Source organism: Gavia stellata, chromosome 29 (genome assembly GCF_030936135.1).
Source record: "Gavia stellata isolate bGavSte3 chromosome 29, bGavSte3.hap2, whole genome shotgun sequence".
NCBI lineage: Eukaryota > Metazoa > Chordata > Aves > Gaviiformes > Gaviidae > Gavia > Gavia stellata.
In genome coordinates, this window is record NC_082622.1 from 1,455,228 (window position 1) to 1,470,847 (window position 15,620).

Genomic DNA, 15,620 nt, shown 5'->3' on the forward strand with positions numbered 1-15,620 from the left:
GTAACAGTCATCTACTCTTCAATTATCAAGAGTTTTGAGTTCTGCCTACATTGTATATAAAAATGAGGTAGCCTAACAAAAAAGTCTTAGCTTGAAGTCCTTAATCATTCGAGTTTTTACAACAATATCAAGTAAAAGCCTGATCAAATTTGCACGCAATTACAGATTCTCCTAACTTTCATTATTATAAGTCAATGGCAATAAAGAAAATAGTAACCTGATACAAGCACTGAAATTACACTTGAAAAAAGCACCATAAAATTTTCATCTTTATATAAAAAAAGACTTCTTGATAAAAATAGTAGATATATCAGATCCAGAGAAACTTTTGCAATACCTCTAACTGAAACATGTCTTCAGGACTTGAATTCTTTGGGGATTCTTTGTGTTTCAGTGGCACAACTGTATCTTACTTGATACATTATAATTCCCTTATTCGACAGAAATTAAACACTTTCTTCTTAAGCATATGCAAACTAGCATTCCTGCAAAGCAGAAGCTTACTAGTATATCATTTCCTGACCAGGCAATATTAACCTAAAGTACTTCACGAAGACGATAAATATTGACTTCCTCTTCAAACAAAATTAGTAGCAGTACTTTCACCTTTCAGCTGGGACTTGGGGAAAGGGAAGAGAAATTCTCCATTTCACAGTCCTTTATGTTACTAAACTCTCAGAGTCCAAATTCTTTCACTGGCTAAAAGCAAGTCAATATACTTAAGCAACTTCAAAATATCTACTTAGTACTCAATTGTGCTCCTGCACAAGTCCATCTTATCTGAAAACCCCATTCTGCACAGGTACGCTGCTCCCTTGTAACATTATGCAAAGGGCTAAGTGTGCAAAAGAAACTATTTCGTAAGTCCCAGCTTGTTGTCACATAACCTGTGACAGAAGCAGAGGGATAAAAGTTAGTGATGAAGAGTAAGAGCAGGAGGGAGAAAGCAAGAGGCTCTGTAAAACAAAACTCCTGTACTAGAGTTCTTAGCTGTAGCTCTGCTGTTCATCTCGCACGTACAGCGCGCTTCAAAGCAAAGCATTATTTACCTTCTGCTTTCCAGTTTACAACACAGCGGAAACAGCGGTAAAGAACATCGCTGTAAAGGAAAGTGAAAAGGAAACAGAAGACACACTAGATTTTAAAGCCTCCCTACAGCTAAAGGCTAACAAGGTGCAGGTGAATTTAAAGAAAACTAGCAACTAGTCAAGAACTAAATCCCCTATTTATTCCAAATACAAGCACGTAGACAGGATGTTAGTCAGAAACTATTTCAGAATAGCTGAGTCTATATAAATCCACTGACTTTGCAGAAATACCTGTCACAGCATGCAAGGGAAAGGGAAAAATATATTTCTAAGGAAAATTCTTCAAAGCAGGTATTTCAGTATACTGACTTAAATTTAGTCTAACGAAAGCCATTCTTTTCCGCGCAGTCCACAGCACACTATCCAAAGTTATTTATTCAGCAGATACTATATCCTTTTATTGCGCTCATTTATACAAGCTCATGCAGTTTTTACCTAATATCTGCCACATTTTCACACATGTGAAGCTGGTAAAGTAGTAATATTAAATAACTGATTTCACAGTTCCCTACTTTGAAAAAAATAACAATATGCATGCAAGGTTTACCCTCACCTTTCAGATTTTAAACAACAGTTTATATTAGGATTCATAATTTACATACTGTATTTGCTGTCAAATTTGAAAACAAGTTTAGTCTTTCATTTGAAAATACTCGGCCATTAAAGCAACTCGTTACGTTTGCTGCCTATGTTCAATTAGTCTTCTCAGTTTATGTGACAAAAACCAGATGACTGCTTCTGTCAGTTGGTAACACGGATAAACAAAAGCAAGACAGTGTCTTTACTGGTAGAATAGAAAGTTCGTGAGCTTCTGGACAAAGCTACACATTTATCTGAACGACACCTATAATACAACTAAGTTTATGAATGAAAAACTTCAAAAAGCACGTGAAATTAACTCCAGTCTATAAACAGCACTTCTGGGAAACAACCAACCCTCACACAACCTAACAAAAGTCAAAAGCAACGGTTAGATACTCAATCTGAGACTTGCAAAAGGTATGAAAAGTTGTCTCAGCCGCAAGCATGCTCTTCAGGAAATCATTACTATTTAGGTAAGCAAAAATATTGATCATTTCACACAAAGTTACTTTACAAACTCAAACCAAATGCTTTTGCCTCTCCACATGAACTGAAAACTTCAGAAGACGCAGCATTTATCTAAGGCATAACCAGCTAACAGAAGCTGTGACAAACATCAATTTTGGTTTTGGAAGCAGGCTTGAAATTACCGTACACACAGGACCATGAAAGGGATTTTTTTTCTTTTAAATTTTAAATAAAATTTAGTTGCTATTTACAACAACTTATTTCAAGTACTCTATTTTCAAACATCTGTAGTTTTTCCCCACTGTTATGGAAACAACTAACTACACAGAGAATGACAGACTGCAATTGCTGGAGCAACCAGAGCTCTTAGAGCTTTGTCTCCCTCAGCCTATTTCAATCCAGCATTTCCATACAACAGACAAAAAAGTGGTTTTAGTCAACAGTTTCAACAGTGAAGTGACATTTATTTTCATGACAAGATCACACTAGAAAAGAATCAGATGTACAAAGCAGTAAGTCAGTTTAGAGCAGTTTATATTCTCCTTGTATCCCTATGAGCATAACAGTAAGGTTATATCAAATATTAATTCACACAGGACTATTATATCCCAATTTTAGCAATTTATTAGTTTCCTCTTAGCTAATGCTTAACATAGGTATTGATATAGCCTTCATAACTGCAGTATGCAATCTAGCAGCGGAAAAAAAATCACCAGCCAGAATCAGGCCCTAGCAACATGTTATTGTTAAAATGCAAAAAGCCAGAGTTGCAGATGAAAGAGGAAAAAATTGGTTTTCAGCTACCCTGACCTTTAACTGATGAAATAGTTTTCACAAGAGACTAAGAAGTAACTCTTCCTAAAAAAATTATTCAATGCAGAGAAGAAATACAGGAAATACAAAATGTTGTAATCTTTAAAAAGCAAGAATGATTATAGCTCTAATGTCAGGTTTTCAATTAACTACTCTTTCTGAGGAGGCTTCTCTGGCTCCCCAAATTCATAATGTTTAGGACAAAATACACAAAGAACATATATAAAACACTGTACTAGCAATCTGTTAAGGCTGAATAATCCAGCACTCAATATGCAGTTTGTTGGATCACCAAATGAACAGGGATTCAGATTCTTTCCATTTAACCATCAATCTACAAATAAAGTAGCCTAGGAAGGGATTTAACTGACACTAATACATAGCAGACATGAAAATAAGATGAGACACAATGTCCTACACAAAATCCTATAACAACACAGAAAGAACACAGGTGAAGCTCAAACCAAGTCTGACCATTTCAAATGTACAAAGCTGATTGCCTGAAAGTATCTATTAACAAGAGGAAAACTAGTTTGTTTGCAGTGCTTTCATACCACTACTCTATATTTACTACAGTAGGTCCCTCTGTTGCTTCAAAATTTCAGTATCGGTATAATTTACAAGACAAATTTCACTTTCTTACCTGTTCACCCTCCGAGGACACTTATCGGGTTTGATATCCACCTCATAGAGGTAGACATCAATCTTTGGGATTTCAACTTGGAAGCAGTTGGCCAGCAGTTTAATGGGTTTGCCCATGGTGCCATAGCCAGGACGTCTGGGCACCATGAGTAGGGGCTGTGCCCCGACGGGTCCTGCGAAAGAAAAAAATGCCACAGATTAGAAGATAAGCACAACAGACAAGCTGTGTTGCAAAGGTACTGCTTGCTTACATTTCAGCAGTTTAAAAATACATAAAGCTCCTTGCATTTGCAGGTACACATACTTGTCTCCCATTACGACTTCCTAATGTTCTCCCCTTTTTCAGTCTTAGGGACTGAACCAGCTCACAGGATGACCAGGCAGGCACCAGAGCCAGCACACTGGAAGAAGGGAAAATCAGCTGTATCAAACAGCACACAAACAGCACGCTATGAAGTTCCAAACAAACACTTGCCCTTTTTTCCTCCATGAGCCTCCACCCACATCCAGACTGTGTTCTTACTGGTAAGTTTCAGATTCTGTGATTAGCATGAATAAAATCAGGAGATTTCCGAACCAAACAAAAAAGTGTGCTTTTCCTTGCAACTCTCCTACTATTGTGGAAAGCCTGCCTGCCATTAAAACACAAAAAGTTTTACAAGTCTTTTCTGAACACCCTAGTAATAACAAAGCTGCTGCAAAATACCTAAATACGGGAGCAGTTTTGGACGGATGTATGCTGTTTGCGATAAACTCTTCATTTCATTGCCATTATTAACTTAGTCTTGGAAGACAGATTATTCTTGAACTTTGCTGGCTGAAAATGGATGAAGAGTAAAGCCATTACCTCCTGTCTAACTGCACCGATAAAGCCAAGTGGCCAGAGGAGGAAAGACTCAGGTTAAGACACAGGATTGTAAAACCCTTGATTACTTATACATTAGAGAAGAATACCTATAGCTGCTCAGAGAAACCATCAAAATCTGCAGTAAGAGGTGGGTATTTCGAAAGTCAGCTAAAAATGCCTGTCTAGTAATATATATGTTACATTCTCATCTGGTTATCTATTTAATTTACTTTGCATGACTGAGATGAGAATCCTCAGCTCAAGATCTGGGCTACTCATGCCTTACAAAACCAAACACAGTAGTAAACATAGTCCACTTGCAAGAATTTCTACTGGTATTTCCACTTAAAAATACCTCTTTCCAGTCAAGAAACAACAAAACCAACACGCTTTGTAGCCCAAGTTTTGAAAAATCACTCATTGTGCGAATGTCGTGATTTACAGAGCATTCGATTAAGTTAGTTAAAAGTTCTCCCCTCTACTCCTACTCAGTGATGCAGATAGCAATTCCAGCCCACTCATTTTCATAGAAAAGTTAAAATGTCAAGTGCTGGTAAAAATGTCTTATTTGCCTTTTGATTAATCTCCACCATTCCTGGAAAAAAAAAAATCACATTATCTTGAAGGAAACACTGTACTGAGAATAGGTGAACATCAAAGCTAAGTTCCACTGTAACATTTGCCTGGCTCTACCCAGAAACCTACCAAAAAATTCTGAGTGGGCTTGGCTTTGAGCCCTAAGATAAAACAAAAACATAAACCAAGAAGCATCATTTAAAACACCCTCACAGACTATTCTTATGCAAAACTTGTTCCAAGCATCTGTTCTCTTCAACTTTTTCTTCATTTTAATACTGTCACATGAGTAAAAGCAGCTCTACAATTTACTCCAGATATATTTTCAGAATATAAGCATATGCAAGAAGTTACACTAAACAGTTGAGTGACATAAATGACTCAATAGCTTATTTTAATATTACAAAGAAATACATGCCATACCTCATATTTAGTTCATATCTGTAGGAAACGCTAACTAAACTGCTGAAATAAAGAGAACGTTAAAAAGGTTGCTATAGCCTGGTCTGCCCTGTCTCCCCCCACCCCATTCGTTAAAATCACGTAAAATGTAAAAACAGTTGCCAAAATCTGTAAGTACAGAAGAAACAGTCAGCGTGAAGACAATCTTCACAAAGCTTAGGTGAAGAAGCTGAAGCCCATGGAACAGGGAAATACGGCGTGGCTGAAATCTTTGTCACCATCTCCTCTGGAAGTTGCACTAAGTTGAACTTTTCAACTGAGCACTCAACCGCCGGAGAAGAAATAAAGAAATAAACCCCTTTACCAGAATGTTTTCCTGTTATTTACCCCCCTTTGCTTAGATTAAGAGACCGCTAGTGATCAACTGCACAGGAGCAAAAACCTGAAACAGGGAAATGACATTCAGTCACTAATAGGAGGCAGAGTGCACTGCAAAACCCTGGGTGACAAAAGAAATGCTCTACCCAAAGCCAAGTATGCAAGCAGGCCTCCAACCTCTGCTGGAAAACAGCGGTGAACAAAACAAGAAAATACCAGTTGTTAGACAAAGGCTTCCTTTAGCCTCACTCGTTCAGCTGTACCACACACGGCTCCGCAGGAAACCGCTCACCCTGGAAGAAGTTAGAACCCAGATTTTGGCAAAGAGGAATTATGTGACCAAGAAATAAATAAGAATCACAGGTCTACACACATTCAGGAATAATTTTTTAAAATTTGGCTGATTTTGCTATCATTTTGTGCGATACACATGCTCCCTTGGACAAGTTAACTTGAAAACATGCGTATGTTGTAATTCAATTCTGCTATCCCTGTCCAAAAACACTAGCACCCACTCAGAATATCCTGCTTTCAAAACACACTAAATTGCCAGATTGCATGTTGTGAAAGTCTGTGTCACTGGCTTCAAACCTGTGACTCAAACCCCAATAAAACATAAATAACAAGCGGGGCTCTCTGAGGACGGCTACTGCTCCCGTATCGTATCAATGACTCACTCAACCTCATGCCTCAGTCCTGTGTCAAGCTCATGGAAATAAACACACAAACCAAAAATACTAGAAGTACTATTATTCTAAATAGCACAGAATGGCTACGATGGGCAAACGGATTCCTTCGTGTTCTTTAACCATTGCACAAACAAAGCCGTTAAAGTTTCAAAAATCTTTGCAAAAGCATTACTGCCGCACGGCCTGGCTCCGCAGCGGGTGGAGGAACGTTCGCTCTCCCGGTGCCTCCAGAAGAGGAGAAGCTCTGCACTGTTCAGTTGCCCGCAAGTTTTAGAGGAGAAACTTGTTTGTGTTTAAGAAACTATTACTACTCCACCATTAGAGCATCAGATACATACATATGCCCAGTATGCTCTTAAAAATCCAAGAAAAAACATGTCAAGTCTGTTTAGCATGCCAGAATAGTACTCAATTCATAAAACCAGTTAAGGAAATTCCCCAACATTGACAGTCAACTGATTTATAACACAGAACAATGAATACACAGATAGGAACTAAAACTGACGCTTCAGATAGATTCTTGGAAGGCTTTTATACAGCAAGGGAGTACGTTTCAAGAAGATACAAGATCCACCACTGAGTAACTTGAACATTCTGAATGTATGGGTTACTCATTAGAAAACATACAGGAAAAACCTGCAGAGAAAATATTTAACTAAGCATTTAAATCAGCAGTAACACAAGCCAGGAAAAAAAAAAAAATCTCTTCAGGACCTAAAGGTATATCATTTTATAAAGTACCATTCATAGCATTTGCTGAAGTCATTAGTCACGAACATCCTTCAGCAATGGTGGAAGACTTTCTCACAAGCGAACGCTCAATAAACAAGTAGGAGCAGAAGCCCTGACGATACACCTGCAAAACAGACAAAGACTAAACCAGGAGAGTTCCACCTACTCCGTTTACCAGCAGTGCCCAACGGTGCGCTGCGCGTAGCAGCACACAAAGACCACAGTTTGCTCCCTACACTGCTGCCACGTTTAGAAGTGGGTATCTCGAATCCCCGTTGTCTTTCACAGGGGATTTACACCGGTATTTCCTGTGGGTGTATACGGGACGTTACTGTTACAGCCCAACGTGCACAGGAACGTAAGGTGGTTATCGGTGCCTGCCCCGGCAGGCTGGGTTGCGTCAAATAACCTACGTCCCATAACCATGTAGCTCGCTGATGAGAGACGGCCAATACTTTGAAGAGCTTTGCTGATATTTAATCCAGTAGTTCAACAAAACCCCAAAAGAGATGAAAAAGGAATTGTCACTTTCAGAAAGCTTAATGAGGAAATTCGTATTTCAAAACGTAAAAAAAAATTGCTAAAATGGAGTAAGTGTATTGTTTATGAACTACATTCTGAAGAAAAAACTCATACAAATACTACTTTTTCAAAGAGCTGAAGTTTGGACTAACATTAAAAATACGTGGACAATGAAATTAATTTCAAGCCCGATTATGTGGCACCTCCGCCAACAGAACCATTTACTCCAAGAGAACTTGAAAACAGGAAATTTACAGTTGTCAGTATTCAGATCCACAATTTGAAAATTCCCATTAAAGTCAGATCATATTCCAGACCAATATGAAAGTCCCTCTAATGGCTTAAACGAGCTCGGAACAAGAATCATTTCTTCTATGGAATTATAGATGTTATACTAAAGATTAAACAGAACAAAAACTGACCGTAATTTCTATGGCAATACAGCCAGCAGTATAGAACACATCTGGCGTGCATCCAAAACACAGGCTTGAATCTACCTAGCAACCAAAGGAAGCCCTAATCGGAATAAAGCCTGAACAGAAAGAGCACAAGCACAGAAACCTGCAAATGCTTTCAACAAACCATTTTACAGAAAACTGAAGCTTTTGGCATGCAAGACAGTTTTACAGCATGAAGGGAAATAGTGATTTCTAGCAAGATGCTAATAGAAAATACAGATTTCCTTACATGATCCTTTCCATACAGAAAGAGACATCAGTACCAAGCTTCCAGCACAAAATTATCCTCTTTCCTACTGTGGACTTCAGCATTATAAAACCAAAAAACATTAACAGATGATTACTTAATAGTTTTATTTTTGTTTATAAAACAGTTCTAAATCTCTTAACTGAATGGGTGACTGAACAGCCTTAAACACACGGGAGGACGTAACAGGTAAAATATGATTTAAACTCTGGCTCAGTAACACAAGGCAGAGTTGTCTAACAGCCCCTATCCGCAGGCTGGAGTCTGCACACGGGAGAAAGCTCTCCATGGAGGGGGGAGAGGATGGAGGGGAAAAAAGATTCCCTTTCAGAGGGCCCCTGGCTCCTGCTTGGACTCAGAGGCCCAGCCTGTGGAGCTCAAAGAAAATCCTACCACTACCGAAAATTAAGTTAATTCTAGATTAAAAAAATAGATAGGGAAGATTACATTTAAACGTTGGTTTCAATAATCGAGCTTCTTATGCCAGAAATCATGAATTGCCCTATTTCTGTAGCTGCAGCCTCGCTGGGTGGCATTACATTATTTATGAGTAACGCAATCCACGTTTGCTGAACATTCCTACTCTCAATTTAGGCCTTTTTTTTAAAAAAAAAAAGGTTTCAGATAATAAGTCGTGTTAAAACTCATCAAAAGCCAACATTTTGATGCCATGCTCAGGGACAGCCAACTGCACAAGTAAATACTAGTGCGCTAAGCTGTTCTACCCTAATGAAGTTACAGAAAATAGTGAGGTGTTTTGGAAGCATTTACAAGATAATAAACGCTTCTGAACAATTAAAAAATCTAATCATAAAGAACTTTAAGCTCAAAAAAGCGGCTTATATGCACATTTTAAAGTTAATACCTAACTAGTCTAGGAGAAGAGAACACGACGACCCACACAAACACAGCAATACTTTTCCCTTAAAGGTATTTCCACAGACCAAAATCAGGGAGGTAAACTGACACAATCTTTATTGTTGTGTGTAGATATAGCACGTTTTGCCACCAAAAGAAACCTTTATCAACATGCGCTTGCATTTATGCTAAAAAACCCACTTTATAAGAAAATATGCAATTCTTAACGCACTCATTTTTATTTTCCTGGTTTCATATTTACTGTTTTGAATACTACATAATTCCTCCCCCTTACTCAGTAACTTTGAATTGCTGGTATGGAGCGAAACATGCTGTCCATCTACTATTTAGGTTTCAAATTTAAGACACAAGCAGTTCCCCTATTTCCAATTTACTGTCCGAAAAAATATGTAAGAGCAGAACAGTAAGATCCAAGACCCATGGTCATATTACTCAATTTAGAACCACGCTACCAGAAAGCCCTTCGCAGAATAAAATACAGTTTCAACAGTTACTAAACAGAAGTTCTTCAAACATAATACTAAAATTTACTTTACGTCCTAACAGGTTTTGCACGTGAACAAAATTAAAAGCAATAAATTCATGACAAATGTCATCGTTTTCAGAAAAATGCATTAGAGCACAAAGAAACAAGAAACTATGACTGAACAACATTAAGAACAAAACTGACTTGTAGCCAACTATAGCCTTTTCTTTCATTAAGAGGTAAATGCTTTGCCTGACAGTTCGGTTATATAGCCTAGTCTAACGAGAGAGAAAAACTACTTCAGTTATCAATGTATCTCTGATCACTTGGCAAGTCACCCTGCTTGCTGCTACTTCTCACTCCAAATTCAATACAAGTCTTAGGACCATCAGCTGAATTTTCAGGCTATCGGTAAGAGTGCAAAACATCAGCTGCAGGCTGACTCTCAGCTCTCCGCTGCAGGAATCGGCTGGAGCTAGGGACAGAGGGAGACTGCGGTTCGATTAGCGCATTGTTTAAATGCGCACCAGATGAGTCGAAAGGCATGTAAGCCCCATATTCCTGTAATGTCTTTAAATTTCTACTGGAAATTAGCTCAAGAAATATCCCAACACCTTTACCACTAAGGAATTAAAGCTATGAGGATGAAAGAATTTATAAAGTTCATATGGTGAGTCAAACAGCTTCCACTGCAACTCCCGAGGAAAAGCCCCACTGTAACTCACATCACACGTGTTCTGGAACAGAGTAACTCTCAAAGGCGCTTATGATTCATTCCCCTTCCCTCCCCTACCCCACCCACAAAAATGTAACTTTTAATGGTCCTCCCAAATCACTACTCTTAACACAGAAGAGAGAAGAGCAAATTCTCAGAATCTTATCTGCCCAAAGTTTGTATAGAGAAGCGAACAGAAGACTAAAGATGTCTGTAGTGCTTCATTAAAAACATACCATACTAGAGTGAAGAAAACCCAATTTCACACTTAACGCAAAAAGCTCTGAACTCTGAAGGAACAACGTATGAAATGCAAATGAAGACACACACAGCACCCTGATTTGACTCAGTTATACCACAGAGCATCCTCAGGTCCTCGGTAGCACTGTTTTAATATACCTGTCTTCTGGAAGTTTACTTAACGCTCTCCTGGTGGAAGGGTGATGCATGACACTGAATTTCATCTTTTACCGAGAGCTGCTTTTACTTTGCTTCACCTTTTTCCAGTGAGCACTTTATTTCTATTCCTTAGTTTACTTGATTTCACCATTAACTGCACCCTGCATAGCTGGCTTCACACCCTTCTTCTACCTTAAACTATGTTCAAATTATTTGGACTGGAAGAGGCATACTTGCTAGATTTCACAGGCTAAGCCTATCACGCAAATAGGAAGACACCTACAGCACCGCTTCACCTAAAATGTCCTGGCACACACTTCCATCCTCTACTCCAGGGATACTCACAACCCTATCTTTGTTTCCCCACTCTGCTCATTCTATCCTGTATTTTCCCTTCACACACAGAAAAGGAAGCACGTCTCCATGTTCTTCTCGCTTTTATGACAGAACTTTAACCTGTATTTAATAACCCCAAGGATTATTTGTGTCCTCCTGTACCAATACCGGCGTCTGAGGGCCGGAAGGTTCCCTGAAACACGGAACGTGAACATCGCGCACTTAACACTTCCCTCATTACACAGCAGACATGGAAAGAAATATCCATCATGCTGAACACAGCACTTAGCAGGCTGAGCCCATTAGGAGCGCTGTCTGATGGCACGCGTTGCTGAAATCTGACATATTACAGCCTAACGACAGGTAAACTCGTACCAAATTAAAACTAAAAGGTTTACTAGCTACTCTTGCAAATCTGTTTCTTATTATGAGACAACTAGAATTATACCAGGTTATAATTAAGGTTTATTTAACACACACAGATTATGAGCATACCATCTGAATTCTGCCAGATCGCTAAAATCCAGCATCTTCCCGAGATGGTTTCCACTCCACCATATACCTCATTAACCAAGGACATAGCTTAGGTGGCAAGTTTTTCCAGCCAAATCCACCATTAACTTAAATCTCCATATAAGTTACAGAAGTATCTGCACATGAAGAGACGAAAATGCATGCTTTGTATTGACACCTTCAGCCTCATATTTTCACTGGCTGTGGCACCTCTTGAAGCGACAAAAATGGAACTCTGAGTAGTTCTGACATGCCCTTTGCCATCCAGCTATGTCACGAATTAAAGACAGCCCAAATCTGAACTCTCCTTCCACTTTGCTGTCAGAAGATAAATTCTTTTGATAAACTGAAGCAGAAGCTCCTTCTCCAACTCTCAAAATACATTTTAAATAGACACTTTATAAACACTAAGCACACGCTTCCAATATAAAAGGACCAGACGGCTGAAAGCAAAAACGTGAAGATCTCGGGTTGGTTGTTGTGCAGCAGGCACGTGCAGTTTCCCTTAAAATTCTAGAGCCCAGCGACTAGCACAGCAGCTAGATAGCTCCTTTCTGCCCGGCGGAAGATGCTGAAAGGAGCACTTATCGTAACTGCCCGCTCCGTCGGTAAAGCTTCAGTTTTCAAGGCGGCCTCTCAAAGACATCATCACAGTTACAAGATTATGCAAGCTGGCCTACAGCCGCTGCCTGGGAACCACTAGTTATGAAATACAAAGAATTAATTCTCTGCTATCTTCGGCACAGGAAAACGGGCAGCAGGGCAGGACACGGTGCCCGGCTCCCCCCGCTTACCGGAGCCACACCGCAAGGGCTTCCGCGGCTCCCCCCGCCCGGCCGGCGGGGCAGAACTCCTCCCCGCCCGCTTGACCCACGAGGCGAGCCCGCACGGCCCGGACGCCCCGCTCCCGCAGCGCTCCGGCCCTTCAGCACACGCCGCTCCGCCGGGGCGGGGGGAGACGCCGGTGAAGCCCGGCTCCGGCCAAGCGGCGGCGGGCGGGGGCGCGGGGCAGGGCCGGCGCCCGTTCCCCCCCCCGCCCCGCTGCAGGGCCCGCGGCCGAGCCCCGCCAGGCCGCCCCGCCGCCGCCCGCGCTCACCTGCGCTGCCGATTTCCATTCATGGAGCTGGGCGCAGCCGCTCGGGGCTGCGGGCTCCGCCGCTAAGCCGGGCCCGGCGGCCGGCTCGGGGCCGCGCTGGGCTGCGCTGGGCGGCGGCGCGGCCCGCCCCGCTCCCCGCAGGCCGCCTCGGCCGCCCGGAGCTCCCGGAGCTCCCGTCCCCTCAGGCGGCGGCGGCGGCGGCGCGCGGCGACCGGAGACCCCCCCCGGGCGGAAGTTGCGTGGCCGCCCGCAGCCCCGGCTCGCGCTGCTGCTCTGCCCCGCCGCGCGCGCCCCAACCGCCGGAAGTCCCGCCCCCGCACGCCGGGCCGCGCGCCCTTCCGGGGGCGGCGCTTCCGGGCGCGCGCGGGAGGGAGGCGGGGCCGGAAGTGGCCGGTGCCGCGCGGCGGAGGCGCGAGCCGGCGCAGTTGCTCGGCAACGGAGCGGGGGGCGGGAAAGGCGGCGGCAGCGGCCGCAGCCACCGGCGCCACCGGAGGGCCGGGCCCGGGGGGACGGAGCCGGGGAGCGGGGTGAGCCCGGCGGTCGCTGACGGCTCCCGCGGAGCCTGTCTGTGCGGGAGGAACCGGGGCCGGCCGTGCCCCAGCCCCGCAGCGGCACACCGGGCCCGCACCCGCCGTCTTCGCCAGCGGGGCCGAACGCGGGCGGCCTGAGGAGCCGCACGGGGAAGGACGGGGTTGGGGTTTTTCCCCACTGCCTCAAAGAGGATTTTCAAGCGCAACCAGAAACCGCGACCGCGGCCTTCTCTCTCCCCTCCAGCCCGCGGCACAGGCGCGGCGGCAGCTGTGGCGTACGACGCCTTTTCGGACTTCCAGCCCAGATCGGAATGAATTGCATCGCTGTTTGCTTAATCCTCACTAAATCTACCGGAAGAAAACCCATGCCTCGGCCTTGGTCACGCTCAAGAACGTGGTGCTCTGCGAGTACTTCCCTGCTCATAGGACGCAGCAACGCGTTGGGCGGGAGCTCTGAGGGCTGCTGGCACCTTCCGCACGCGCTGCCAGGAACACCGACTGAACACGCTGACTTTTCCTCTGTGCTGTAAAACCTGGTAATCCACGGATCACGTATGACTGCGGCGCTAAGATGCCCGGAGGGGATCGGGCGAAACAGCACTGCAAGAACATGGGGAGAGGGCTGCAGACTGGGCTGACGGGAGGGCCTGGAGGGCGAAGCACAAAGCGAGGCAGCTGTAAGCAAGGCTAAAACATCAAACACTGCTACAGATAATGAGGGTGCACATGTGAATGTGCAGCCTTCCTCCCGCAAGTCTTTAAAACAGCCTTCTCTGGGAGGGAGATGTGAAGACATCTGAGAAACGTACATTGAAGAACTGACTAGAAAACCTGATAAATGCACATTATCCTTCGACATTCCCATAACAACCAAAGGATTGACATCAGGCGTGTGTTTATTTTTCCAATTTGCAGAGGAGCTATGAGTACCTAGGGTTGATGAGAAGAATAAAGACTATGATTCACTAGATCAGCATAAATTCAGAGCATACGTCTGCCCTTTTCTCAGGTTTTGGCAGTGTTTTTAACAATGTTTAGTACCACTTTGTTACAGATTTGGTGCACAAACTGCCACCAAACAAGCAGAGGGTGAAACAAGCAAAGCACTTGTGTGCACATGGGGAAGCGATTCAGATGTACCAGGCTCAGCGCTGGGTCAGGCAGTGGCACCCTTATCTCTTATTTCCTCTTCCCCAAAGGATCATTTTTTGGTAAGAACAGTATTGAGACTTGCCCCAGCAGGTTTGAACCTGCTACTCGTGACGAAGAAATGATGTTGCCTTTGCTGGTGGTGAGAGTGGCACTTCCCCAGAGGTATTAAAGAACTGGAACTTTGAGCCAGCAGAAGAGGAGTTTGCGATTCATAACTCAGATTTCAGAATCATCATTAAGAACAACCATTCGGGAGACTGCCAGCTAAATTAGTCTTAAAACGTGTAAATTTAGTTATCAGGCAAACTACACAGTAAGGATTCTAAACCCCTGCAAATTAAAAGTAAACTACTAGAATATTTCCTTAACTGAAATCCTGAGAGGGAAGGGGAAATGTGATCACCAAGATCAAGCAGATATGGTGGAGGGAGACATCTCTGCAAAATGCACGTACTTTAGAGGCATACAAGCACTTCTGTTTCTGCAGCTGAGGACACTGTAACTAGAACCAAGGGCCCGGGCTCAAATGCCAACCTAACATTTGAAACCAAGGAGTCCGACCTCTTTTCCAGGACTTCAGACCCAGCCGCAGGAGGCACAATTTTCTGTTATACCTCTCATAGAAACAGCCACCTTGAAACTGCAAAAGATGTCTGTTACATAGTAGGATTTAAAGAAAAGGTGATACAACCTTAAAAACAGCAGGAGGATGTGTGAAGAATCCACACAGATGCTCAGTTCAGTACAATACATTCTGCACGCTGCAGTTCACGTAAATTAGCAAGCGCTTCCTTGAAAATTGCTTAGCATTATTCAAAAACCCACAGCTACAGCTCAACTGCTAAATAATTCATCGTCTAAAGGTATGTCAATACATGTTTGTGAGGTAAAGCACGTGCAGATCTAAAGAATTCAGATGGGAAACAACCTCCAGTGCTAGACCCCAAGACACAACCATAAGCTGTTGGCACTGGAGAGGACTAGGATGTATGCAAGGAATTCCAAAGCTGGGAAATGTAAAACATGATGCAGTACAGAACCAGAGGATCAAGTTTAACCCCAATCCAAAAGGAGTCCGAAATCTGTCCTT

The 15,620-nt window shown here is 43.0% G+C and overlaps 1 protein-coding gene across 1 annotated transcript in view; it reads right to left on the bottom strand.

Annotated features, from left to right (window-relative positions):
- AGO3 (argonaute RISC catalytic component 3) overlaps positions 1–12,880 on the bottom strand; it is a 30,007-nt gene extending 17,127 nt beyond the window's left edge. Inside the window, exons 1-2 of the mRNA XM_059830941.1 lie at positions 12,849–12,880; positions 3,595–3,766 (exon numbers count right to left, since the gene is read on the bottom strand). Coding sequence (XP_059686924.1) covers positions 3,595–3,766; positions 12,849–12,867 — 191 coding nt within the window. The 5' untranslated portion in view covers positions 12,868–12,880. The remainder of the gene's footprint in view (positions 1–3,594; positions 3,767–12,848) is intronic.
- Positions 12,881–15,620: the final 2,740 nt, after the last annotated feature.